At 43.6% G+C, this 26,851-nt stretch overlaps 1 protein-coding gene across 1 annotated transcript; it reads left to right on the forward strand.

The window, feature by feature from the left end:
- The first annotated feature begins 446 nt into the window (after positions 1 to 446).
- On the forward strand, positions 447 to 19,296 carry TMEM229B (transmembrane protein 229B). Its single transcript, XM_009073318.1, has 2 exons — positions 447 to 616; positions 18,093 to 19,296. Exon 2 carries the CDS (start codon positions 18,119 to 18,121, stop codon positions 18,620 to 18,622), a length of 504 nt encoding a protein of 167 aa, XP_009071566.1. The 5' UTR covers positions 447 to 616; positions 18,093 to 18,118; the 3' UTR covers positions 18,623 to 19,296.
- Positions 19,297 to 26,851: the final 7,555 nt, after the last annotated feature.

Below are 26,851 nucleotides of genomic sequence, written 5' to 3' on the forward strand. Positions count from 1 at the left end.
GAGATAGGAGAGAGAGAGAGAATGGGGGTGGAAAGGAGTCAGCAGTGAGGCTTGCTTAAAAAAATGGGGGGATTGGCTAGGAAGATAGAGACAAAGCAATTTCTGGTAGGCTCTTCAAGGGTTAACCAAGATCTTGGCTGAGAAGGTAGCAATGAACCTTTGGTCACTGACTCCAGTGAAGTTTCTCCCTGTGTTTGCTGTGGCTGGGATCCAGATGGACAGTGGAGAGTAGAAAGGCACAGCCTCATCAGAGGGAGGGGCATCTGTCAGGGAGGTGCCCTGGGCAAGGGACAGGTGCAGGTGCCTGTCTGGGGGCTCTGCTGAAGTCAGGTCTTCCAGGACCCAGTGTACTGCAGCTAAGCTATCCTTATACATAGCTCTCTCAGTGTTTAAAGCCTCTCTTGCATTATGTTATACTAAGATTAAACTGTACTTATTTGTTTTAGGAAGACTGCCTGGTTGGTGTACTTGCTGTTGGTCAGATGCCCCTGATCTGAAAACAACTGGCATCTGAAACTGCTTGGATTTGCTGGAGTCAGCCCAGCCTACCTGCGGATGCTGTGAACCGGGAGCTGACCAAAAAGAGGGAGAGCTCCAGGATTCCTCCCCGGAAAAGGTAAGGGCCGGAGGGTAAAACCGGTGGGACTGCACTCCAGAAAAACGGAGCAGCAATCTGGGTACAGAGCTGACTGCATTATAGATGAGGCCTCTGAAATTTAAATATGTAGACTGCATAAAGGATGGTAAAGACGTGAAGTTATTTCCATCAGTTCGAACTACAAGTTGTTTTCTGGAAGTTTAGGATTACCGTTTGCACACAGGATTGTGTGTAATTTATACTGCCAAACTTTTTGGTGTTATTGTCTCTTTAAAAACCTCACTCCGATAGCCTTAGGCAGTTAAAACAATCAGGACAGTGGAACAGTCTCTGAGCTAAACCAGAGCAGTAGGTAAAGAGCGGAGGGTTGCTCTCTCCGGTAAAAGCACAGGTGTGAGTCGGATGATGAGGAATCTATTCCTGGCCCTAAGAAGCCGTGCAATCTCCACACCTGATTCACCAGTGTGTTACTCTACTAATCTTTTTAGCCTCGTCTTGCCAAGCTCCTGTATGCTGTGGCAGTGTTTTAGGCTTGCAGAGAGTGCATGTAAAATGCTATCACATTGGAAGGGTGATTTATATCCCAGAGTGAAACTTTATGTTAATTCTGGTAGATGGGCCGAACACTGTAGGATCAGAATGACACTCTTCAGACCCTGCAGCATTTTCAGCATGCTCTGTGTGTCTGCAGTATGTGGTGTGGTGCCCTCACAGGAGGTTAAACACAGGTGCCCTGATACAGCATGCAGAGGTTCAGACTGTAGGATTGTCTTCTCTATTGTAGATAAGGTTTCACAGATAGGTTGTGTACAGTACTTTATCTCCAACTGGGAACTCACTTTGAATATGTAAGTGCTACATGTATAAAATTCAGATACCTTCCTGCCTCAACCTGTCCCATCTCAGCATCTCACTACCCTCTCTAAGTGGTAGTGCTCAAGAGATCCTATGCTGGGGTATTCTGTTGTACCACTCTTGCAGGTGTTCTTGCTGATAGACCACATCTCTCTCCAAGACTGGGGAGCAGACCCACTCAGCTACTGAAGGAAAGCAGTAGACCTAATCGTGGCAGTGCTAACAGTGTGGATAAGCAGGGTCAGCTGCTGCCTCGAGCTCCAGCTCTGATTTTGCTGCCCATTGTGCAGCTGAATACAGGGCTTCAGTTGGTTCACAAAGGTCATGACAAAGGAAGAGTCAGCAGCTTCCCGAAAAGGCTGCTGGTGATGGATCGGGCCTTGTATGAGTCCAGCCATTTTGTCAATGATGCAGTTGTGAGTATTTCTCAAGAAAGCTGTGTCTGGCAAGCACTCTGCTGTATGGTACTGTTCCTGTGAGTAGAGCAAATGCTGCTTCTTGTCTGCCCTCAAGAACCATCAAAGGAAGTGCAGAAATCTCCTATTACTGTTAAAACAAAAACTGAGCACCGTATGGGCACAAGAAAACATAGATCCATTGGCAGCAGGACAAGACTATGAATTATTCATTCCTCCAATGCCTCCTGTATGTTCCATCCACTCAGGCTGTTCAGGCTGCTGTCTGCTGGAGATGCAGACAGATCTGCTTCCAAAGCCATGAGGACACGACCCTGCAGACTGTGATCACCATCCCGTTCAGCTTGTCCTTCATGAAACTGGCTTGGGCATTGTTGTGACATCCTTGAGGACACAGAAGTAACCTTTGATCATCCCATGGGATGTTGGTAGGAATTCTTGTAACACCAATGAATCTGGGATGTGTCTGAGGTGAGGGCAATGAGTTAGGATCAAAATGGAAGCCCTAGCTGCTCTGGCCCATTTTGGAGAAGGGAGGTGGTGATGGTGGGGCTGCATCTTTTGTGAGTATTGCTTTGGTTTTTGTAAGAGAACTTACACTATGTCAGTTTGTTCCTAGCCCTGTCTTGCTGAGAAGCCAAAGTGTTTCCTGAGCACAGGCAGGATTTTTCTGCCCATGCAGAGTGCTTTGGTGGAGAGGAGTGTATTTAAATGGCTATTTGGGAACATCACTGAAACACGCAGTTTTTCTCAACTCATTTACTAGTGGGAATTTTTCTATGTGTAATGGTTGTCAATTGGCAGCTGAATTTGAGAGGCACTGAGGACTTATGGAGCTGGAGAGAGTTTTCCTTCAATTCTTCCATGAACTGCTCTGTCCTAAGGTAAGATGTGCCAGGTGTAGGAAAAGGTGTTGATGAAGGTTTGTTCAGAGGCTGTGATTCAACATAAGATGCACATACTTAGACGCAGAGGGATTTTAAGTACTGGTTTTTTGGTTTTTTTTGCTTTTTCCTGCCTGCTGGTTGGTATAAAGTTTCCTGCAGCCGTGTCACATACCCAGGCTGCACCATTCACCGTATTGCAGGTTTTTAAGCATTTTTCCCCATTTTCCTTCTGTGTCTTTCAGAGTTGCTCTTGGCTATTAGGCTTTTGCTGAGAGGCATTCGTATTTTTAGTGCAGAAAAAGTTACCTGTAACTAGCAACTACTGTAGAAACAATGAACTTCTTAAAACAGAAGTTTAACCCTTGCATTTACAGCTGTCTTGTGATGTGCCCTACTCCATTCTGAGAGTACTTCAAATGTTCTTAAAGAGCTTTGTGGAAAGGAAGGGAATTATACTTCGGTCAAAACAAGACACTATAGCTTGTGTCCAGAACAGTTTTCAGCTTCTTATTATGTCATCCAGTTGGATTTGCCCTAGAGTGAGTCACCTTTGGAGTTGTCCTAGTCCAGAAGTTGAGGGAAGCTGTGGAGGCAAGATAAAATCCCAGAGTGTGTTTGAAGAGTCCTTGCTGAAAGAAGTGGTGGAAGCATCCTGGGGGGAAGACTGCCTAGCTGGGCTGAGAGGTGGGGTAGGTTTCTTGTCAAGGAAGAAAGGGATTCTTCTGGAGCAGGTAAAACATGTTTGTCATCCTGTGGTCTTGACCAAAGTGAGAAGGTGATAAACTGGAAGCATACGTTTTTATTACTTTTTTTTTTTTTAAATCGGTGAAAGAAGTAGACAAACAGAGCAAGCAATGGATTTGTGGTTTCCATAGTGATGTAGCTATGGAAGCTTTTGTACAGCTGAGCTTTGCCCTCACTGCAGTCACATTTGAAGGCTATGAGTGTTAAGCATCCCTGCCAGGGAAATGTAAATATACATCAAACATGGAAATGGCTGAAAATGCAACTGCATATTCATGATTTGTTATGTTTGCTATGTTACCTGAACATGTGGATCTTTGGAAGCTCAGCTTATTTTTCCTTTATCTCTCTTGGTCTGCACTGGAACAGTGCATCAAACTATACTGATACCACAGTTCTTGCTGCATCAGGCTGTTGATCCATGTCCTTTGCTTTCTCTCATTTGTACATGCACACACATCCCACAACGCTGATGCCTATGACTCTGCACTCACACTGATTTCAAACATACACTGATCAAGAATTGTATGTCTAACTCTTTCGGGGCATGCTAACTGATCAGAACACCCTGTGAAACTTGGAGAGGTATACTTCATGCTGTTCATAGCCATCAACTGCCTCATTCCTGTCATGTGACATTAAATCTTGACTTCTTTTAATGGGCATTTTGAGGATGTTTTAATAGTCAAAATACATGACCTTCAGGGAGTTTTTGCATATGGAGAGAGATGTTGGTGACTGTGAATGGTTGAATTTGAGAGCCTTTAATTTTGGCTTTCAAAACAAGTTGGAGGGGGAATTTTTCAGCATCTCAGTGATGGGTAACCAGTAGATCCCAGAGGCAGAGGGAGGAAAATGCTCAATGTGAATGCTGGATGCACACATCAGACAGCTAGGCATGTACTAGCCCACTTGCATAGTCCAGTCTTCTTGGTTCCCAGGCATTTGTGCCTCATCTTCCTTTCCACTTGTTCTGCTGCTGGATGCTTCTCTTGCTGTCTCCCCGAACAAATCGCCCTTACCTTCAGCATTTGTTTTGCTTGTCTAATGGATGTAATGGGTCATCTGTTCCCTTTATAGAAAGGAATGTTAATTATTTTCAGCAGGCTAATTAGGTTGCTAATGAGAAGCTCTACTGCAGAAATATTTCCCTTAATTACTCACTCTTAAGTGCTGCACAGAGAAGCTTATTGAATATGCTGTTAAATACAAATGCTTGTTTTTGGCTTAGAGATGCACCTTCAGACTCCCTGAAAGAAATACTGTGGTAAACTTGGGAATCCATGTGACACAAATGACTGAGCAAATGAGACCAGTGCTGAGAGCTGCCTAGTCATGCAGCCTTTTTGACTCCACATGAATTTGGTGCTTCTGCAAGTAACTGGCTGCAGCTTCTCTCTGCCAGTTTTGCCCATCAACTTTTGTCAGTACTGGTAACCAATTGTGCTACCTTCCAAACTAATTTATAATTAAATGCAGCCCTCACACCAAATAGTTCGGTCTAATTAGGCAGATGGCAGCCAGAGGCACAGAGGGGTGGAGTGGCTTGTCCAAGGTCATATTGCGGATCATGGTAAACCTAGTCATAAAGCACAAGTTTCATGAGTCCTGTGTTAGTGCACTGCACTATTTGGCTCCTTGTGCCTCTCTCAGGGCCATTGTAGCTCACTACAAGACTTCGGTCAGTTTGTGCATTGCTTCATGAGGCAGCCCAGCTGCTCAACGACCCCTTCCATGTACCTACCTTGGCACTGACTTAGGAAGGTCTTTTTGCTTCTCCGTCTGAGTCCTGGCTTTGCTCCTATTTTCACCCTTTGTTGCAGAAACCTGAGTGCCTTTTAGAATTGCTCTAGGAGAGCTACTGTATTCCAGTTGATATTTTAGTTTTAGTACTCCCAGGATGAGAGTTGGGGTGGATCTCTAATGTTCCCCTGCTTTTTGAGTGCTGAGCCTTCATGCAGTTCTGCAGAAGAGCTTCACTTTTTAGCAGCCATCCTCTGATGTTCAGTCCAACTCATGAGTCTGCTTCTAGCCAGACTCCTGGAATTCTTTACACACCATGGCTCTACTAGGGAAAATGGTGAGGGAAGGCTGCTGATTGGGGATCACTTCCAGGCATACGATGCTCCTCATGCTTATATACTGGTCATCGTAGACACAGCTGGAGAAGGAAGATCTGTCAGTGTTGTGGGTGCAGGGCAAAACTTTGTATGTTGTACTGTTCTGTGAAAGTATCTAAGTGCAGGTGACTCTAAGGAGTGACCTAGTCATAAGAAATACCCAATAAAACTATTATCAGCATGAGATGGCAAAAGTCACCCTGCATTTCTTTTCAGGAACAGATGTGTACTGCTAGAACTTGTACCTGTGCTACACATATACAGCACTGCCTTGGCTGAGGCACATTCTTTTAATAGCTCACAGTTGCATATGCAGTATTTAAGTTAACTTTGCATATCTTCACAGCTGTGGCAACTCTGTGAGACAATACAGTGAAGCAAGTTGGTTAGCTGCAGTGTAATATACGTTCTAAGTTAGTACAAGCCTATGCTGAACAAGCACACTTGAAAATGTTAACATTTTGAACACCTTGGCATCGTTAGGAACTGTTGTGCAAACAGTGCTGTTCAGCCTATGTGTAATGTGATGGGTTTGTCGTTGCACATATCAAGGCTAGTTATATTATGGAAGGATATTTAGATTGTCTTAGTCATGGCAGGAGAGAAAATCTTAAATTCTTACTCATCAGCAGTGTATTGGTTAATACCTAGTGATTGTCACAGAAGTCCTTGCATGCTGCGTGTTTGCACATCTAGAAAGGAATGGCCAAGCTGACCAGAATGTTGTGTCCAGGACTGCCAATAGTAGATGCACAATGCAGGCATGAAAATGATGACAGCTCTTAAGCATCTTACATAAACAGGGACAAGATAACATATGGTGCCTTTCTGGTTCCATTTGCTGTTAGTCACCTGATGCTCTGTTTGTTGAGCAGATTTTAAACATGGTTTAAAAAGAATTGAGGGTTTGGGGTTATTTTTTAGTGACCAGTATGAGCGTTATCAAACCATTTTACTTAAAACTGAGGAATTCTTCACTAGTCTTACTACAAGACAGTTCCCAACACACAGAAGAGAACTGGCATCTTTGTTCAACTGGCTTTTTGCCCAGAGGCATGAGGTACCTATTGTTGCCCAGAAGGAAAGCAAGATGAAAAAAAAATCTTGTTTGATAAGACCTGAAATTACCCTATGTAACCTCAATTATTTCACTGAGGTGGATAAATCAGTGTTGTACATGCTTTAAGCACCTTCAAGTAGGTACTGGAAAGATGCAGGAAAGGTAGCATGAGGAATGCTCCAACTCCACTTTTGTCTCCAGGGTGTGCCCATCTCTAGCTCCCTTCACAGGCTCTGGTAACTACAGATGGGAAACTGCAGGGAGACAAAGGTTGTAACGAAGCTGCCTTTACTAAGTGCCTGAAATTCTTGAATGAATTTGGGCCTCTGCATGTGTGTGTGTGTGTGAAATGCTTATACAAAATTCAAAAGCTAGTAAAACTGTGTCATGCAAATAATTAATTTGTTAGAATAGTATCATGTTGCAGTAATAGTGTAAGGCAGATTACTGGAGGCTGAATCTCAACAAAGTCACTGTCAGAGGTGCATTTCAGTCAATGAGAGCTCAGTGTCTGCTTAAAGGAGGGATCAGCTTCTCACTCCTTAATTAACAACTGTGCCTCCTAAAATAACAAGCAGTTGTTTAGAGTATATCTTTGAACTTTTCATGAGATGGCAGAACGAAAGCTGAAATCATGAGTTGGGAATTACGGGCATCACAGATGAAGAGCTGGGCAGAAAGTCCCTGCCAGAAAATTGTATGACCCTGGGAAAGCCCTGCCTGTTTGGGAGCTCTGTGAGCAGTCATTAATGGAGCAGGACATTCTTGTGTGATTTGAGATGGCCAGCATGGCAGTGGGGCAAGCAAGTTGCTGGAGGTGATTCCTCCATTCTCTTCTGCCCTCGTGAGACCTCACCTGGAGTATTGCATCCAGCTCCAGGGTCCCCAGCACAGGAAGGACATCCACCTGTTGGAGCAAGCCCAGAGAAGAGCCACAAAGATGATCTGGGCTGGATCACCTCTCCTATGAAGATAGACCGAGAGAGCTGGGGTGTTCAGCCTGGAGAAGAGAAGGCTCTGAGAAGGAAACCTCATAGCATCTTCCAGTACCTAAAGGGGGCTACAAGAGAGTTGGAGAGGGAATTTTTACAAGGGCATGTAGTGATAGAACAAGGGGGAATGGGTTTAAACTGAATGAGAGTAGGTTTAGATTGGATATTAGAAAGAAATTATTTACTGTGATGGTGGTGAGGCACTAGAACAGGTTGCACAGAGAAGTTGTGGATGCCCCATCCTAGGAAGTGTTCAAGGCCAGGTTGGATAGGGCCCTGGGCAACCTGGTCTAGTGAAAGGTGGCCCTGCCCATGGCAGGTGGGTTGGTACTGGATACTCTTTGGGGTACTTCCAACCTAAACCATTCTGAGATTCTGAGATTCTGTGCTTCTTCTCCCCCCTGTCTAAATACAAAGGGACAATTACATGGTAGCTGGGTAAAGCCTTGGGTTACAGTTCAGTGGAAGGAAGCCAATTGAATTGCCCATCCTTTAAAAGGCCTCTACTGTCTTTGGATGAGACTCCAATATAGCAGGTTTGCCTCCGTGCTGACGAGGATGGCACAGCTATGGTTGTTTTCCTTTCTGTTTTTGCTTGCCAGGCCCCATGGGGAAAATGAGTCCTTCCAACCAGGTGCAGAGTGCAATAAGCTTTCTCTGACAAGTTGACAGAAATTAGTGGCAGCTTAGTACTTGACAAAGAGAAACTAAGTACAGGAGGTGTTAAGAACGAACTGAACCTCATTGCTGGGAAGTTGTGGTATTACCACTTCCTCTTACATGTTCCCATTTGGTGTAAATGATTTTGTAGCACACAGCCTGGAAGATAGCATCTCTTCCAGTGTTTCACCTGAAAGTGTCCTGTGTTTCATAGCATTCAGCTACTAGACTGCTATGAGACCTCAAAAATAGCCTCTTCTGTGAACCAGGTGAAGTCTGTTCAGCTCAGTTCCCTACTCTTCAAATATCAAGTGCAATATGTTTTTTTAAGGGGAGGTAATACGTTTTGCTGGGTCAACTGATGTTGATGAGGTGGAAAGGGGGCAGTAGGTTATGGATGCTCAGGCCATCTTTGGGCTTGAAGCTGTTGAAGATGCATATCAGTATTCTGCCTCTGATCTGACCAAAGTAGTAAGATCAAAGTTATAGTCTGGATCTGCAGGAGCTATTTCTTCCTGCTATGAGCATTTTCTTGTGGAGCCCTGCAGTGGGAAAAGATTGTGCATATCACAGCCCCAGCTGGATGGAGACACTAAGCCACCAACTCCTCCTTCAATGCACTTGTGTCTCCACGTGTTCCTGAGGCCCCTGTCTGGCCATCACATACACTTTCATATGGGGAATTCAGGACTGGGGAAGGGTACTGTCTGGACTTCCCTAAGGGACCATCTGTGCTTTTGTAAAGGAAAGAGAAGCTCTGACAGTGAGAACATGACCTTTCTGCGTTCTGCATCAGCACGAGTTATCTATTCTGGAAAGAGCAGGTTCTAGAGGCAAGCAGAAGAATCCTTTGGTATCTGATCTCTTTTCTGAGATGGCCAAGGATCGATGGCCAGGATCAATGTCTGAAGAGATAAGAGGCTTCCTGGAATGGCGGGGAGAAATAGCCTGGGAAATACCAGTTCTGCCTGGGGCACAAATGGTGAATTATTGCTTTTTTAAAAGAGACTGTGAGTGTTCAACTTGCCACCTTTCAGAATATTTTCAGTCATGTTCCTCTGTGGGACAGTTCTGGAGCTTCCTTCTTGGGACACAGTACATAATCAGATGAATGATTCTGACTTGAAGGGGAGTCTTAAACAGATAAACATTAGAGGTTTATGGTGGATCTGATGCTTCAGGTTTACAAATCAAAAGGGCAGGTGTTCATAAAACATGAAGATGGTGTCTCTGTGGTTGTAACCTGCATGCTAAGCTTCCTGATAGCTTGAGGAAATAAGAGTGCTAAAAATGTAAGCTGTTCTTTGCAGAGATGTAAATAGCAACGGACGTACTCAACACAGTGGAGGGGATGTGTTTGCTGTGTAGGAACTAGGCCCTAAAACCTAAGTTTGTGTTGTAAAATTTGACTGGTCTATGAAGACAGGTTTCCCTGCATGATGCACTTACAGACTGCTGCTTGTTTCTTCTGGACTGAAATAAATCTGAACAAGAATACAAGACTCATCACTAATTTATTTGCACATAAAATATATTTCTACTGCTGATTACATACTTTGCAAGACAGTGATGACGTGATTAATCCCCATGGTACACTAATTGGTAGCACTAGTGGGAGAAACTTCGGGAAGCTGCATAGAGGAGCTGCCTTTCCCAGCAGTTGGCGTGGTTGTCTACTTAAGGATCTTGATGGACATGATGAGGTGGCCAGTAGGATTCTGAGGTTTATCCTCCTCTACCTTTCCTTTCCAGGATGTTTCTACTTCTGATGACCTGTGTGAACTTGAAATTAAGAAGATGAGGTGGTGGAGGTAATCTTGGAAGCCCCACAGGGATTACTTTGGTGAAAAAAAAAAATTTAGTACTCTGAGACGGCTCAAGTTTTTTCCACCCTAGGTGTTAAGAGGTAACTTGAGGAATCACAGCCTGGCAAGTAGCAGATAGCACTTGGAAGACCTGGTTCTTTCACATCTCAGCAATAGTTTAACCTTAGGAAGGAAAAAAATTATATACTGAGGAGGAAAAATTATTTTATGTAGAATTGCCATCAAGAGACTTCAAAAAGGGGAAAGAGAGAGGTAAACTCTTTATGACAGTCTTGGGCTATGAATATGAAGGTGCTTGACAGTGTGCTCCCTCCCGTTTCATCTGACTTTATGCAGTACCTTTTGCTTGCAGGGTTTAAACCTAACTCAGTTTAGACCAAGATACGAGGGTTTCTTTATGCCCTGCAGCAGTTCCGTTCCTTCTAGATGAAGAGTGACTGTGGTTGCTAACTGCAGATGTTTAAACTATCCAGTTACCTACTATCAGTTGAATGTTGGGAATTTACAAAGCCTTCTGCACCAGTGAAGAGTAATACAAGGAGAGGAAAATAGTTCTTTACAGTTGTGTATATGCAACAAGAATTTCCAGTAAAAGAAGCAGCTAGCTTTATGAAATGCTGCTTTGGCCTTTACCTGCGGCAAGGGAGGAGAGACTGTTTTGGAGCTGTCAGTGGTACAGATTTAAATGACTTGGGTTGTGTCAGAATATTAGCAAGATAGGATTTCAACACCTTGATCATAATATTTTTCTCTGCCAAGTTTTATTTTCGTTGTGAAAAGTATTTGAATTTTTTGTCTTTTTTTTTTTTTTTTCTAAAATCTGGTTTTCATCCATTGCATGCTGATAGTGGCTTATCTCTGCAGATTGTTCAGAAGAGCTGGGCTAAGCATATTTATTTGTTACTGTTACTGATATTGATCTCTGTGACTTGTCCAGATCAATTTATTATTGTTGTGTTGAAGTAGACTGGTTTGTTTGGTTTTCATTTTGCTTTTGAAAGAAGATGAGGGCATTTGTTAAGAAGAAAAAACCCAGCCTCTTCATAAATGAACTGTCTGAATTTCCAAAAAGCTTTAAGAAACCACATATGATGGGTGACACATAATGTCCTGACCTTAATGTTGTCTCTTCTTTGTCTGTTGGCTCCATAGTGACAGTGAAAAGGATATTGGCTATGGCAAAATCTTGTAAACTCTCAGCGTGTTTCAGGATAAATTTTCTCTCTCCATTCATCACTCTGTTTTAGGTTGCTTTTTCCTGGTAAGCCATGATGTACATTATGTTCTTTGAATGTCAGATCTGCTTCAATCAGCTAATACCACATGTTAAGCTCACCCTTTTGAAAACAGCCGTAAATTTCAAGTGCCACTGTACTTGAATGCACGGCTTGAAATGAAGAGGCCCAGCTCACAGGAGCTTATGAGTCAGGTGGTTCCCGTCAGGGAATTACGAGTGCTCAAACCTAGGCCTGAAGTCATGGTCTGTGAACCTGTGTCAGCTTTTGAAAACTGTGTTCTAGGAACTTAGTTCTGCTCTCACTGCAGAGAATGACATCAACCTAGACTTACTGTCCGAGTTAAGATAATGGTGAATCCAGCAATTGGGTACCCAAAACTGGAGGATGGCTGATATGTATTCTTAGGGCAGGTTGTGCCATCCTGGACATGCCATCTCCTTGGGGACAGACCTTCATACTGCTGGCCCCCTCCTCCACATTGTTAATGGGAAGCTCTGGCTGCTCCTGCAGCAGGGTCCTGGCTTCAAAGTCTGCTTTGTGCTGGGGCCACTTTGTGTGCACTTGGGCCCTTGCTGGGGTGAGGGGCACTTGCTTGAGAGCTGTAATATAAGCAAATATTGGGGACTCAGGCCAGCTTCTCCGGACAGGGATGGGCAGCAGGTAAGTCACAAGACTCTTACAGTAAGAGGCTTGGAGAAGGACATGGCTTTACCTGAAGGAGATGTTGAGGAGGTTCGGTGTTAATACTTCTATGTTTCAAGTTTGGACTCAGTCATTTTTCACAGATTTCTTTCAAGTCTGTTACTTGCATGACTCTTGGGAGTCTTAACTTCTTTCAGGAACAAAGGAAACTTCCTTCTTGGTCATTTTAAGTAAAAGGCTGCTGCCTTAATTTGTTCTCAGGTTGGAGAGGTCACTGTGGACTAAGGTGTGTTCACGTAACATGATGCTATGTGTGAGGCAGGGCATGGGAAGTCTCCACTTTCTACACTTCTACTGCCATTCATGAGATCACATTAGTCAGAAGTCTATTCTTTAAACAAACAATGTCTTCATGTTTTTTCTTTGTTCTCTGAAAAGCCCCCCTTGTACACGCACTCCCAAGAAAACCCTACCTTTCTCCTTCCCATTGTGAAATGGTCCCTTCCAGGCAGCCCACACACAGCATTACTGGTAAGTGCTACACTTCCCCATCCCTTTGGCTTAGTCTGGTAATTGGATTCATTTAATCTCCTTTTGTCGTCATTCTTTTTTACTGTATCCCAATTCTCTTTGGAACAGATTTGAAAGATAGACAGGGATCAGAGGCTGCCAGCAGGTACAGAGTGAACTGGCCAAGGGAACAAGGAAACAGGGAGTGGCAGGGGAATGATGTGCCTTCTAAGGGAAAAAGGAGGTAGAGACTAAAATGAGGGTGAAACGGAGATAAGAAATGGCCTGTGCATTCTTACCCACAATACATGGCAGTGTGGATAGAACTCCAAGGAAGGGAAACAGTGTGCATCCTGATGGAGGTAGAGAAGACACAGAAGCAGCAAAATCAGATCGCTGGTACATTCAGAACTGACCAAAATCCCAGGGCTGCAGATCCATCTCGAAGGCGGTAAGAGTCTGTATTTGGAGACGTCTGTGCCATGCTTTTCGCTTCATTGCAGGGCTTGATTAATTGATCTGCTGGAACTATTCCACACTTCAGTGCAGCTGAAATTCTATTTTCTGAGCCACAGTTAATTGAGGTTCTCAGTTACCTGAACGATGAATATCTCCTCAGAGTTATTACTTCAGCACATAAATACCACTAAGACTTTACTGTATGAATCTTTAAACACTGCTGAACTAATGTCTTGGGGCCAAATCTAGTACCAGTGTTCTGTGAATCTTTGCTCCTAATGGTTTCTGTGAGATTTCTGCAAAAATGTTGAAGCCAGTTTTGCTGCATATTCACTGAATGTTGTCTGTGGTTACAAAGGCTATTTGGTGTTTGCCCACAGTGGAAATGCAAAATAAGAAAAGAAGAATTACATTAGAAAGGGTATTGCCCAAAAATTCATGTCAATTTTCACCAACATATCCTTGTGTATCTACTGTACTCTTTGCTAAAGCAGAGAAGCAGATATGCATCTGACTCTCCCAGCCTTAAGGAAAAACACAGTAGCTACAATGATATGCCAATTAAAGTAATAAAAAAGTCATGAAGAACGGTTACTTTTACATAAATACTGTTTGGGTAATAAGAATATCATAAGCAGTAGAGCTTATGGGTAGGGAGTGGCAGGTGTCTTTTACTTCAGTGTTGCCTGCTGCTCATGGTCATGTCATTTGGAGAGACTTAAGTATCCTCCTATGTATGTGCCTCCTTTGCAGTCACTCTTTCAAATTTGAAAGTAATTATGACATGTAACATAGAGTTAGATGTGTCTAAGGCATTTCTTCGAAATACGAGCATGCGTGTTCTAGAATTAAATATTAGTGAAGACTTGAAATATTAATTTGCAAAATAATACTGTGCCCTAATTTTTTAACTTGCTGAAATAACTGGGTACTAAGAGTAGGGAACTTCCTGCATTAGTTCAAATTCACCTGTGGTGGATTAAGTAGCTGACAGAATTTATAGCCTTAGGCCATCACTAAGCAGGGCAATTGTCTCCTGGAGGTTTTTTGTTTGTGTTTTTCTTTTATTGTCACTTGAGAGTTAATTCAGAGTATCTTGAATGAGGTCATCCAAGGGTGGTGAGTCTAAATAATTCTGCTGGATTAGAGGGAATAGAGACAATCTGTGAGAGACTTTTCTTAATGACGGTTTGGCTTGGTAGCAGGGTAACAGGCAGAAAGCCACTGCAAAGGAGAACTTTGAAAAAAAAAAACGAACCAGGCAGCTCTCAAGAACTTAATCAGGCATGAATACGACATGCACTGATGTCTCTCCTGCAGGGCTTGTGTGAGACAGAGCTGCCTTTATGTCTTGGTCTACCATCAGTCCACTTTCCAGTCACTTCCCTCTTTCCTGCCTGGGTTGTGTCACCTGCGAAACCAAACGTAAGTATGGAAGGGCTCCTCTTGCACAGCAGGGTCTCACATGTGAGTTGGGGCAGGCTGGGATGTGTCCTTTCTCCTTACTTGGTCTGGTGCATCAGGATTATCTGTATTTTACCTCACCCTAGGAGATTATTAATATCCATTTCAGAGTTGATATTCTAAAATATAAAAGTGTAATCTTGGTGCTGTTACAGTATTATTTTCTTGCAGCCATAAGTCAAAGTCCTACCTTGATCACAGAATCACAGAATGGGTCAGGCTGGAAGGGACCACAGTGGGTCAAGCTCAAGCAGGGCCATCATAGAGCACATTGCACAGGATTGCATCCAGATGTTTCTTGAGTATCTCTAGTGAGGGAGACTCCACAACTTCTCTGGGCAGCCTGTTTCAGTGCTTGGTCACCTGCACAGTAACATCAGTTTCTGCCTGATGCCTCTTGTCCTTGCATGGGGTTATTCCTCCCCAGGTGCAGGACCCTGCATTTGCCTTTGTTGATTTTCAGACAGTTCTTCTCTGCCCATCTCTCCAGCCTGTAAAGGCCCTTCTGAAGGGCAGCACAGCACTCTGGGGTATCAGTCACTCCTCCTAGCTTTGTGTCATCGATGAACTTGCTGAGGAGGCACTCTACTCCTTCATCCTCTGAACCAGATTTCTGTAGAGAAACTCAGCCTTTCGTACATTTCCCCCTGATACCTGTGCTTGTTTGCTGTAGGTGGAGGAGGCTCTTGGCCCCTTCGCTGCCAGCAGTTATCCACACAGGCAGAGCAATCAGGGAAGGGACTGCGTGTTCCTCTGAGGCCCACGTGTGACTTCCATAGACTTGCCTTTTCGTCTTCTATCATCAAGCTGGAAAAGAAGCTTCTACTGGAGAAAGATGGAAAAATTTTGTGCTGGCCTAGCTCAGGCTTCCTAATAACATTGTATTAGAGGAACTATTTCTACTTTAGCTGTTTGAAATATAATTTGTTGATGCTGGAAAGCGTTTTCATAGCTTTGAATTTAGAAGTTCCCTATTTTCCTCAAAACAACACAGTGTGAACAGCCTTGGTGCAAGCATGGCTGTCCATGTATGGCCTCTGTGACTTACTTGCTCTCTGCTGAGACAATTGTGTATGTGATTTTCAGGAAGCTACTGCCTATCCTACTGTAAGTACCTCAGCAGTGGATGTCATTTGTTTTCCCCAGGAGACTGAACAGCTATCATACATTCAGAGCCTTTTGGTCTGTATTACTGTCACTCCAATAAAAGTCTTGCATCACCAAGTTCAATTAATGAGGCTTTTCACAGGTCTGCATTTCTTACTTAATCCAGTCTTGGCCTTCTGTTTGGATGCTTCTCCTACTAATGTCCTGCAACTACTTTTCAGCTTGATCCTTTTATCATGAATTGCTGCCCAATGAAACAACACTTCTCTCCTTCATGACCCTCTCGAGACCTTCTTGTGCTGTATTGCCTACCAGACACCAAACAGTTTGGTGTGGCTGGAAAATAAGATGCTTGGGAAAAGCTGTGGTTTTAATTGTTTTGTAAATGCTCAAGTGACTTGTAACCATTAAATTGTACAGTCCCCAGCTCGTGTAGTGATATGCTGTGACTTGTTGAAGTCCCCTTAGTGTATCTTCCTTACATTATTATTACATTTTACTTTGTTCCAATTATCAAACTGTTCTTAGCTCAGTCCATGAGTTTTACTTCCCCTCCCCCCGATTCTTCTCCCCATCCCACTGGAGAGCAGTGAGTGAGTGGCTGTGTGGCACTTAATTGCTGACTGGGGTTAAATCATGGTGTCTTCTTACTGCTTTCCCTTACTTCTGTACCTCTGACTTCTGATTTGTTCTTGAAATTATGTGAGAATGGAGGAATGATACGAGCTAAGCTTACCAGCTGTGCTGGCAAACTAACCAGGTAACATTACATTGACAAACTCATTCTCCTCCGTTTGCGGTGCCCTTACACATCAGCTTCTTGTGGACTCTGGAGATACACCACCTGCATATTTCTCATGTGCCACCTCCTCTGCTGTCTTGCAGGGTCTATTGGGACTGAACTGTTAGGAGACATGAGGGAATCCCTAATGATTCTTTAGTCTTTCACCTACAAGCTCACAATGTGCTGTTGACCTATATCTGTAGCATCTGATGATAGCTCAGTGTCCTGTGTAAGATGGATTGTGCCATTAGGGATTGGGTCTATGTTCAAGCACCCCCATCACATGAACTACCAAGGCTTTGGTTGGTTGTGTGTCTGTTTAAGAGAGGAGTGAACAGGTCATGGATACAGCTCTGTCCTTTTCACTTTCAATATTCCCCTGTGCATATTTTTATGTTCATTATTATAGTTCTTTTTTTTTTTCTTGTAGGAGTTTCTCTTATCTCCCATCAGAATTTCAGTCATACTGCATGTTCATGCTTTGTTCAGAGAGGTACTATGTTTACAGGGCAGGGCAGGAACAGTCTCTTTCCAGATGGCATGGAATGACTGTACATAAGGTTAGTGTGGTCCTTTCCTAGCACATCGTGCCACAGAACTGACAAGTGCAGAGCAAAGTTAAATAGTGCCTGATAAAGACTCAAGAGAAACTCAACTTGAAGGAGTAAGTTTCTAAGAATGAAAGAGACGAAATTTACCCTGTGGTGTAAATCTGTAAGGCTTCAGTAAAATTATGCTTAAAATCACCTTGTGTCAGTTGCTGTAGCATGGAAGACTTGTAAATTTCTACAAAAAGTGTAAAAACTAGCTGTGCTGAAACAGTTCAGTGGTAAGCAAATTACGCCTTTTCAAAACCTCTTCACCAAGTTTCTTCCTGTAAAGACAATTAGAGTTTGTTCTCCTTTCCTATTTATCATGACTAACCACCTCTTACTATGCTCAGCTGTTCCTTTTTATTCTTACGTGTTTTGCTGTCCTGAAGTCAAATCTGAAAGGATTTAAATGGCTCTCTCATGCTTTTTGACTTGGTATCAGGCTGTTGGACACCGTAAGAAAATTATTTTCCAAATGGTAGCCATATACTGCATGAGCTCTCCAACAGACAAAATAACAGTTCAGTTGGACAATGGGTGCAAGATGTGTTGTCTGTAAGTGTAAAATCTCTGAAATTTTCTCCTCCAGTTCCCTTGCTGTAGCTCCCATCAAAGCTTAGTTTTTCACTGCAGTAAACATTTTGGATATAGAGCTGGAAAGGCCCAGGTTTTCAAAGCTGTGTTCATCTAATCTGCTCCATGTTAGATTCAGAAATGTAGGGGACAGTGCTGTTTCTTGAAAAGAGCAAAGAAGGGGATGTGCGCTCCTTGTGAGATGACTGTATTTTTCTACTGACTTGCAACCAGTAAATTCTTTGGCAATCTTGCTCCTGGCAAAGCCCTTGTACTTGTCAACTCCCTCCTTATCACTTACGCAATACCAGCAACACCCTGTTTCTCAGGCAGAGCAGTGTTATGTTGTTCAGGCCCACTCTGAGTCTTGGAGCCCTATAAGGTGCCACCGTTCCCCAGGACTTAAAATGTGCTGTGGTAAAAATGACATTATTTAAAATTTACTTCTTTCTTAGATTTATCCTTCGTGGGTGTTACGAGTTTGTGTGTTGCCATCTGGGGGATAAGGACTTGTGACATTCTTGTTGACTCCTCTCTGCCTCTCTCTCTCCCTCTTCGTTTCAGAGTGCTGCTGGGGTGAGTGCAGAAGAATGGCTGCAGCAGAACCTCTGACTGCTTTCTCTCGATGGTACCTCTACGCCATCCATGGCTATTTCTGTGAGGTGATGTTCACAGCTGCCTGGGAGTTTGTGGTCAACTTTAACTGGAAGTTCCCAGGTGTTACCAGTGTGTGGGCACTCTTCATCTATGGCACCTCCATCCTCATTGTGGAGAAGATGTATCTATATCTCAAAGACAAGTGTAACATTTTAGTGCGCTGCTTCATTTACACACTTTGGACATACCTCTGGGAATTCACCACTGGCCTCATCCTACGCCAGTTCAATGCCTGCCCATGGGACTATTCCCAGTTTGATTTTGACTTCATGGGCCTGATCACCCTGGAGTATGCCATCCCATGGTTTTGTGCTGCTTTCATCATGGAGCAGCTGGTGATCAGAAACACCCTGCGCTTACGATTTGATGAGACTGCTGAGCCAGGGGCTCCCACCGTCCCTGTTGCCTTGGCCAATGGCCACGTGAAGACTGATTGAGCAGTGACTTAGAACCACAATTAGCAATCTGAGAGAGCCCAGACCTGTACCATGGACTGTCACATCTGGCTCTGAGGTACTGCTCCTTGCTGTATGATAAGATTCATAAACCCCATTTTTCTAATGGGGGTGTGCATGGGATATACCAGAAAAAATGGAACCAATAGATTTTTCTATGGATTTTACTCTTTGGGCTCCAAGGACCAATATCAGTTACTTGTTAGTTAGGTCATTTCTGATTTTAACTTATTACTGATGAAAGCAGTCCTTTTGCTTACACTTTTACGTGGAGAAAGAAGAAAAAGAGATGCTATGGCGGAAATGCATCCAGAAAGAAAAATACCTAATTAGTGGATGGGCATGGACACGCCAGCTGAGTTAGTGATTGGCTTACTCCATAGGCAATATTCAGGTGCTTGCTCGCAACCAATACCTCCCGTGGGACCTGAGATGCTGCAGGAACAAGGAAAATCCATCTGCTGTTGAGAAGAACCTAAGACTGGTAGTCTGCTGGGGAGGTAGATGGTGTTCCCTTTGTGAGGTCCCATTGGCCTCTCCCCAGGTTCTTTATTGCACCATGATATAATCTGGTGCTGGACATCTTACTGAATTTATACAGATCTTGTACTTTTTGAAATCTCAGTCCTGATACTCACTAGAAATTTTTTCTTTTTTCTTTTTAATAAAGGCCTTTTTTGCCAAGTGAATTTTACCGTAATTTGTGCAATCTGAATCTTGGCAAAAGGCACAAGAAATAGTGCAAGTCTTCCCATCTCCTCTGTCCTCTCAAAACAGACCTTGCCTAAGGGTCTGCTGCAGATTCCAGCTCCCATCTCAGCCATGCAAACCTTGTAGAGACTATACAGGCCACAAGAGTTTTCTGCCTTCCTTTCCAGGAATTCCTCTGTTTCTGGTGATGTTGATGACTTAGTCTGGCTGCAACCCATTGTATTTGAAGGTCAAAACCTTCACGTGGCTAATGTGGTATCCAGGATTTGGTCCTCTGGCACTGACTCTCACCTTCCTTCAGCACTGGCGGGTCTTGGTTCAGTCTGCCCAGTGTTGTCAGTGTATCAAGTAGATTTGCTTTTTATTACCAAAATCTGCTTTAAATAACCATAACCATATGGTCATGACAATAATTTGAGGCAGCAAGAGGTACACCATGCTGCCTGATACATTTATTAAAAAAAACCCCAACAAAACAAAAGCAAAAAACCCTTCTCTGAAGAGCACTTACTTCGTCATGCTCTGCCTGAATGAGGCTTTGAGTTAGGATGCAAGAGCAGCAGTAGAGAGGTGGAGCAGGAGGGAGTGCTGTAGCTTCGCTGTAGAACTACCTGCACCAGGGACAGTTTCAAATTTAACCTATCAGGAACATTTATTTAAAGAGTATAAGGACAGTTGTGGTGCAGGGAAGGTGCTCAACAGTGGCAGCCACAAGTTCATAACTCAATGTGGCAAGTCTTGGCTTTTGAAATTAGCACAAACATGGAGCTTCCAGCTGTCAGATGTGTTATGGGGAAGGTTTGGTTATGGGGAAGGTTTGCTGTAGTTGTCCTGTAGGGGCAGATTAATTTTTGCTGTTCTTCCACCATAGTCAGTAGAGCAGCATTAGGGATCAATTTGGCTTGAAATGCAAATGTGTTGGAGGATTCTACTCTTGTTTTGGAAATTGTTGGGCTATTTCTATGTAGGTTCCCTGTCCCTGGTAGGGTGTGCTCAGCTGTGGACCTGCTCCTTGTCCTGGGGCAGCCATTCCTGAGAGGAAAAGCACTGCTGGCCCTGTGAGGGGAATTGTTTCTTGGTTCTGCTCTTATGAAGGCAGTGTTAATGCTTTTCTGTATCACACAGAGTGCAATTATTTTATTCCTCCCTTCCCCCTTCTCACGTGGCATTTGTTGCTGGCAATGGACACATGAAAACAGTGATAGCAAGGAGTTAATCAAATCTGCCCTGGGTATGCAATGTCTCCTGAAGCACTGAGAATACTTAGGTGGGTATTTAGAGTTACCTTTTTATAGCTCATTAAATTAAAAGAGAACAAACACTGAACAGATAGTTCTTTTCATGCTGTGATGCCAGTATGAAATCAGAGGAACAGTATGTAGTTTATCAGCCTTGTTGGTCTCAGGCATAGACACCCAGACAAAATAGTCACCTGACATTGTACATGAGGGAAGAAAAGAGATTTGTGTGTGGGATAATGTGGATGAACTCCACTGGAGCAGAACAAGAATTACAAGGTGCAGATGAGATTTGGGATCTCACCATTTGGACCCTGTTTCTGTCAGGGTTGTCAAAAGCAGTGTCTAAAGCTGGGTTGTCCTCTCACAGCATAGCATAAGTGTGGTGTTGTGCTGCCTCCTACACCACCCCTGCATCATCTAAAACCCTCAGCTTCATAGAAACATCCTTGGGATCCCTGCTTTCTCCTTAACTGTTACAAAACTCTTTAGAAAGGTTAAAAGGAGTTGGGAATGTGGTTTGGAGGAGTGACTCTCCACAGAGCTAACCTGGTGCACAATAACAGTCGTATCTCTGCCTGTGTTTTAGAAGGCCCCAACTAAATGACACTTGTTTTGGTCAATGATGTAATATTTAGATGCTCAAACTATGGAAGGGTTTCCCAGCAGCATCTAGTATCCTAGTGCATTATCCTTACTGCCTGCGCCATTGTAACAGCTGTTGTAGTCTGCATTCCACTGATGTCTGATACACCACCCAGCTATTGCATCTTCATAGAGTGGTAATTTATACCCAGAAGTGCACTTTACTTGCAGCTTGCACACCAGAAACAGACAAGGACCCAGCAAATTATTAAATCAATTGATTATGTATAATACCACATACCTAATGCAGCAGGATTAGCCAGATTTCTCCTTTCTGAGAAACATGGCTGCAGTCAGAGCTTTGTCTTTCCTGCAAAATCTCCCTTTTTAATAAATGTGATGCTTCTTATAACATCTTGCAGAGGTGCCCAGAGCACATTGCCAGGATCTCGGTGGCAGCTCAGTGAGAGCTCAGGAGCTGGAGTGAAGTTGTAGAGACATTTACATTAAGAAGAAACAAACGCACAAGGCCTAACATTTGTTTGTATGTGTATCTTCCTTGGTAGATTAAAGTTGCCTGTTTTGAGTTCACCAGCAATAAAAAAACCCTTGTGATTTATCTACCTTGTTCTAACTGCAGCGAGGGGAGAGTGACCCATCTCTGTCTTTCTTTTCCAGGGGGTGGTGGGATGTGGACTCCAGTCACCCCAGGGTTCCAGTTTTGCGTCTGTTCTCTTGCTTATCTCTTGTATGGTCCACCCTAAAGGATCTCAAAATACATGATAAATAAATACAGAGCCTGGTGTCCTGCACACAGGAGGCAGTTCAAGCTCAACTGTGATGTCTGTTCATACTCCAGAGATCTTGCCAGAGGGAGATGTTTGATGTACAGCAGGAGCAGAAGGCATTTTGGTCTTTGGTGTTATAATTGAGAGAAATGTGTACATATGTACCAGGTACTATTGCGCCTTTGGTCTGAGTGCATTTTGTAATTAAAGCAGAATAATCCAATCAAGGTTTTGCTTGACTAGTCCTGTGACTATACAAGGTAAAAAAAAAGACTGCAAGGCTTTAGCTGCTTTGAGAATTAGGAAGCAGGTGACTGAAGTCCTGAGTTCACTAGCATTGCTCTGCTGCTTACTGTTTTTTTTAAACTTGCACAGAAAGAAAGGGGATTTCTTTGCTCACGGAAACTTCTGCCCTTTCTGTAAATAAAACATGAGCCACCACTAAGATGTGAACTGAAACCAAATGTTTTTCTATTTTAGTGTATCCTAGGCCCTGAATACATGCAATATGCCCTGTATTCAAGGGGGAGGCTTGCAGACCGGCGTTTTTTCCTCCAGTTCTGCCTGCAAACTGCAGCTGAAACATCTGAGACTACTCTCTTCCCCTCTCTTCCTGCACATCAGCAGCTACTAAATCCCTCTGTGGTCCATCCCCTGTTGTAGTAGTAAATTTATCTTCTGGTGCAGCCCCTTGCTAAACCAGAGCTGTTCATAGCTATGCATCCCCTCGCACAGCCACTTTGGCACCTAATGACCAGGCTGGGTCACAGAGCTGGTGGGACCAGGTGAGTGTTGTCCTTGTTTGGCAAATGGCCTCCACTTGCACCTGTCTTCCCTTACTCCCCTTGGAGAGTCCTGAGCCAGCCCCTGGAGAAGGGAGTTTCCCTTCCTTTCACCTCCTGCTCCAGGGAATGGAGCAAGCTCTGCTGCTGCCAGGGAGCCATGGCACCACTCAGGGTTTTAAGCTAACACAGGTCTGTCTCCACTTGGGCAGGGGAACTTTGATTTTAAGAGCTGCAAGTCTCTGTGCTCATAATTAGCAAGTTGTCCACTGGCCTGATGGTGAATTTGTACCATGTGGAATGGCTTATTTCTTCTAGGATGGTTCCATCAAAGGTTCAGCCACTTGGTTCACTACTTTTTGAACAAGAGGGAAGTTATAGAAGCAGGTAGTGCCCCCAGTACTTGCCCTGCATTTGGCCCCTGGGCGGCTGGCACAGATAGCAAAGGAAAAACTGCTATTTTGGCATAAGTCCTAAGGAGGTGCTGGGAATGCACTGGGTATTTTGTGCCCAAAGGCACCAGTTTTTCAAATCCAAAGTTGTGGTTTTCCATGGAGATCTTTACTACCTGCAGCAATGTAAATGTCTTACTTGTCCCAAAGTGTATGATTGCTTGAACTTTGAAGTAGAAGGAATGTTTAAAATCTCTAGTCCTTTTTTTCTCTAGGAGATTCCTGACTTACAACTTTGTGGAAATATACATCACCTAGGGATGTGCAGGCCAATGCTCATTAAGCCAGTACAGGGGCCAAAAGCCATACAGCACTGTGCTCCATCCTGCTAAGTTAATCATGCTGAGAAGCAGAATACCTTGGCCCTCAGAGTGTGCTGCCATTTGGCTATATGACTTCAGCACTTGAATTAGTACAAACACCTACTCAGGAATGCATTTTGCCTTATAATACTTACTTTTAATTCCACGGGTTCCAGTGTAATTGTTTGTCATGCTTAAGAGGGAGAAAGACTGAGATCCAGATAAAGTCCATCACTGCTTATGATCTTATATGAGATCTTACTTGTTTAAAGTTTCAGCTACTTAACTGAGACCCTGAAGACCAAATATGGAAGGTGACTTGTCACAGCTCTGGAGCAGTTCACTAGCATCACACAACTGCACAGTGTGATGTGCTGGGCAGCTCCAGTGCACAGCTGGGATGGGCTTCCACCATACAAGGACTGCCATGAGTAAAGAGGGTGATAGAAGTGTTGCTGCTAACGGTGCCAGGGCGAGGACTGGTGGTGATGTCTACATTCCCAAATCTTCAAGAGCTGGACAGACTGGAAGAAGCTCTTCCATATTCTCTGTATTTGGCCCTTCTTGCAGTCTAAAGCAAACTGGCAGGGTTTTTAATTCTGAGAGCTGCAGACCATTCTCTTGACTCCTTACTCTGGGGTCTGGGTGGCTCACTCTTCCTTTTGTAGCCACTGGATTTTCTGATATGAATGGCCTTCATTAGTGTCTCAGAAAACAGCAATTTTTAAATGGTAATCCCAAATGCTTGACGTCAGTTTGTATATATGCTTTAGTCAATTTAGGAGCTAAAGACCCTTAAGTATCTGGTGATGCTGTTTGTTTATACTGTTGTGTGGCATGCTGTCCTGCTTTAATGCTATAATGCAGAAGAAAGAGAAGGAAATACAAGCAATTTGCTCTTTAATAAAAATAAGTAAACATGCAGTTGAGACAATATTTATTAAATATCTGAGCTGAGATGTGCATGCGCTTGTAGATCTCTGGCTTTTCAAATATGGGACACTTTCCAGTCAGAATTTCTCCATTCTGGTTAATCCCCTTCGCAACGTATCTATATTGTTATTTCAGTGTGGTTCTTTGCCTACTATTTTGGGAATGAGAATAACAGTATTTACCTTTCTTTTTCACTTTTCACTGAAGGATCTCTTAAGGGCTTTTCACAAACTAGTGAAATAATTCTTACTTCTGAAGAATTACTGAAGTAGGTCAGGATTAACCCCAAATAGCACTGATCAGGAGCTGATGAAAATGTCCTGACAGCTCCCAGGTGGTCATTTCAGACCTGGGGAAGGGAGTTTAACACTTCACCTGTTAACCAAGTTTCCCGATTTGAGGAGTCAGTTAATAAAGTTCCAAGAAAGATGGGGAATTGGGAAAGTGCTACCTGGTTTCTACCACCTGAAACTGTCCCAGAAATGGTTTTGTACATAACCACATTGCTCCATCTGCCCAAGTCAAAGCCAGCACATGAAGGAACTGTCAGAGCTGATAGGCAGCACAGTTCTATCTTGTATCAAAGAGGACCGATTTCCCTCTGTCCGCTACATAATCCCATCTCCATCAGTAGAGTACTTTTGGGTAAATATTGCTAGGGGCAACAACCTACGTTAAAGGCTAAATTGAGGTGACCATCTGCTCTATCAGCTCGTGTTGTTGCAGAGCTTATCTATCATGCTGTTTCTGTTGTCAGACCACTCATCTGACCACAGCTCATCCTATTGCTCCTCTGTCTCCAGCTGCTTCTTTGGGGTATCCTGTCCTTTTTTTATGCTTTACCTCCACTGTGAGCCATGCTGCAATGACAGGTACCCTAAGCCTCCTGTCTGAACCCCACCTTTGGCAATTTAACACAAATGAGCTGATTGCTGATGAGCTGTACCATACATTGAAGCCCACAACAGCTGCAGTTGTCAGTGCTTTGGAAGGCAGAATACATTTTATACACTTGCCTTCAGGCACAAGTATAGCAGCAAGCTTGCAATTATTGTTCCGTGCATTTGCAGTACCTTCCACACAATGGTACATAATAGGTTTTCAGGGCTAAATTCAACAAAAAGCTTCTCCCATCAATCTCTTTGAGTTTCAGTGTATGTAGAATAATATAAGATTTCATCTGATCCTTCACATAAATGCATATGCACATAGCAAGTGTGTGTTTAGATGCACAAACATAGCTCATGGGTTATCGTTTCCATGCTGCATCGTAACTTCTACTGGCAAAGAAGAGCCATCACCTGCTTAGCTGCCAACAGCAGTGTGGGCCCACTCACTGCTGCTTTCTTGAGCAGATGAGATCCAGAGAAGATGCAAAATGAAGCCTGTGTACACATGAAGCAGATTAAGATCTAAATTGAATGTTCTTGACCTTGGAACCTGTGTGCCTGTGTGCTTTGGTATGTGGGAAGGCCTCAGTTAGATCTGTCAGGGGATTAAAGCCTCTTATCAGAGAGCACTCAGCTCAGAGAGGGGCGTTAGGCCTATGCTTTTCAAATGTGTTTTACATATGTTTTTAAAATCAGATTAATGTCTAAGGCAAGCATGCCATACTGTGCTGCTTCATCTTTTACAAAATGGGGAGTTATCACTTGGGAACCTTCTGGTGTCTTTGCTAGGGTTTGTCTACCACTCTGTATGCACTCTGTTATTGCTAATGAGAGCATTGTGTACCCAGCCTGAGTCAAACCCATCCCATCCACTCTTCTTCCTCAGCTAAGGCACCAACCGAAAGAATTCCCTCCCACCCAGGCTGCAGTGCTGATCCTAGATGTACTGTTCTTCTGCTGCTCCATCTGTTGGCCACTGGTATCTATCTGCCATCTCTAATCTCAGTCATGTTGCAAATTCTCCAGGCCAGGCCTTGCCTTTTTTATGTTATGTTGATGTAAGTATGTCCCCAACAGGACCTGTAAGTGATACGATATCATAGTAAGCATTAAAAAAAGGTTCTTGAAATGTTCAATGACAAGAGTAAACATCCCACCTCTGTTCCACTAATAAAACAGCTTGCCCAAAATGTCCAAGGGGCACCTTTGTTTTCCCTTTCCATCCAGCCTTGTCTGCCAGCTTCACACAGGAAGGCAAATCCCTGCCAATGACGAGCATGCCAGCAGTGCCAGTGGAGTGGAGCATGGCTGGTGGCACACTAGGAGCCTCCTCCCTGAAACTCCTCTTCAGATGACACATGGGTGTCCACATTAGCTGGATGCTGGCATGCTCTAACAAAACAGGTTTTTAATGTTATTGGACAGTCAGGTGGCTCTTGAGCAGAGGGTGATTGGAGTTAGCACAGCAATGATAACAATATTTTGGTTGACATGTGTGATGACAAAGCACAGCTGCCCTTTGATCTCGCC

The sequence above is a fragment of the Acanthisitta chloris genome, unplaced genomic scaffold (assembly GCF_000695815.1).
Source record: "Acanthisitta chloris isolate BGI_N310 unplaced genomic scaffold, ASM69581v1 scaffold40184, whole genome shotgun sequence".
In the NCBI taxonomy this organism is placed as follows: domain Eukaryota; kingdom Metazoa; phylum Chordata; class Aves; order Passeriformes; family Acanthisittidae; genus Acanthisitta; species Acanthisitta chloris.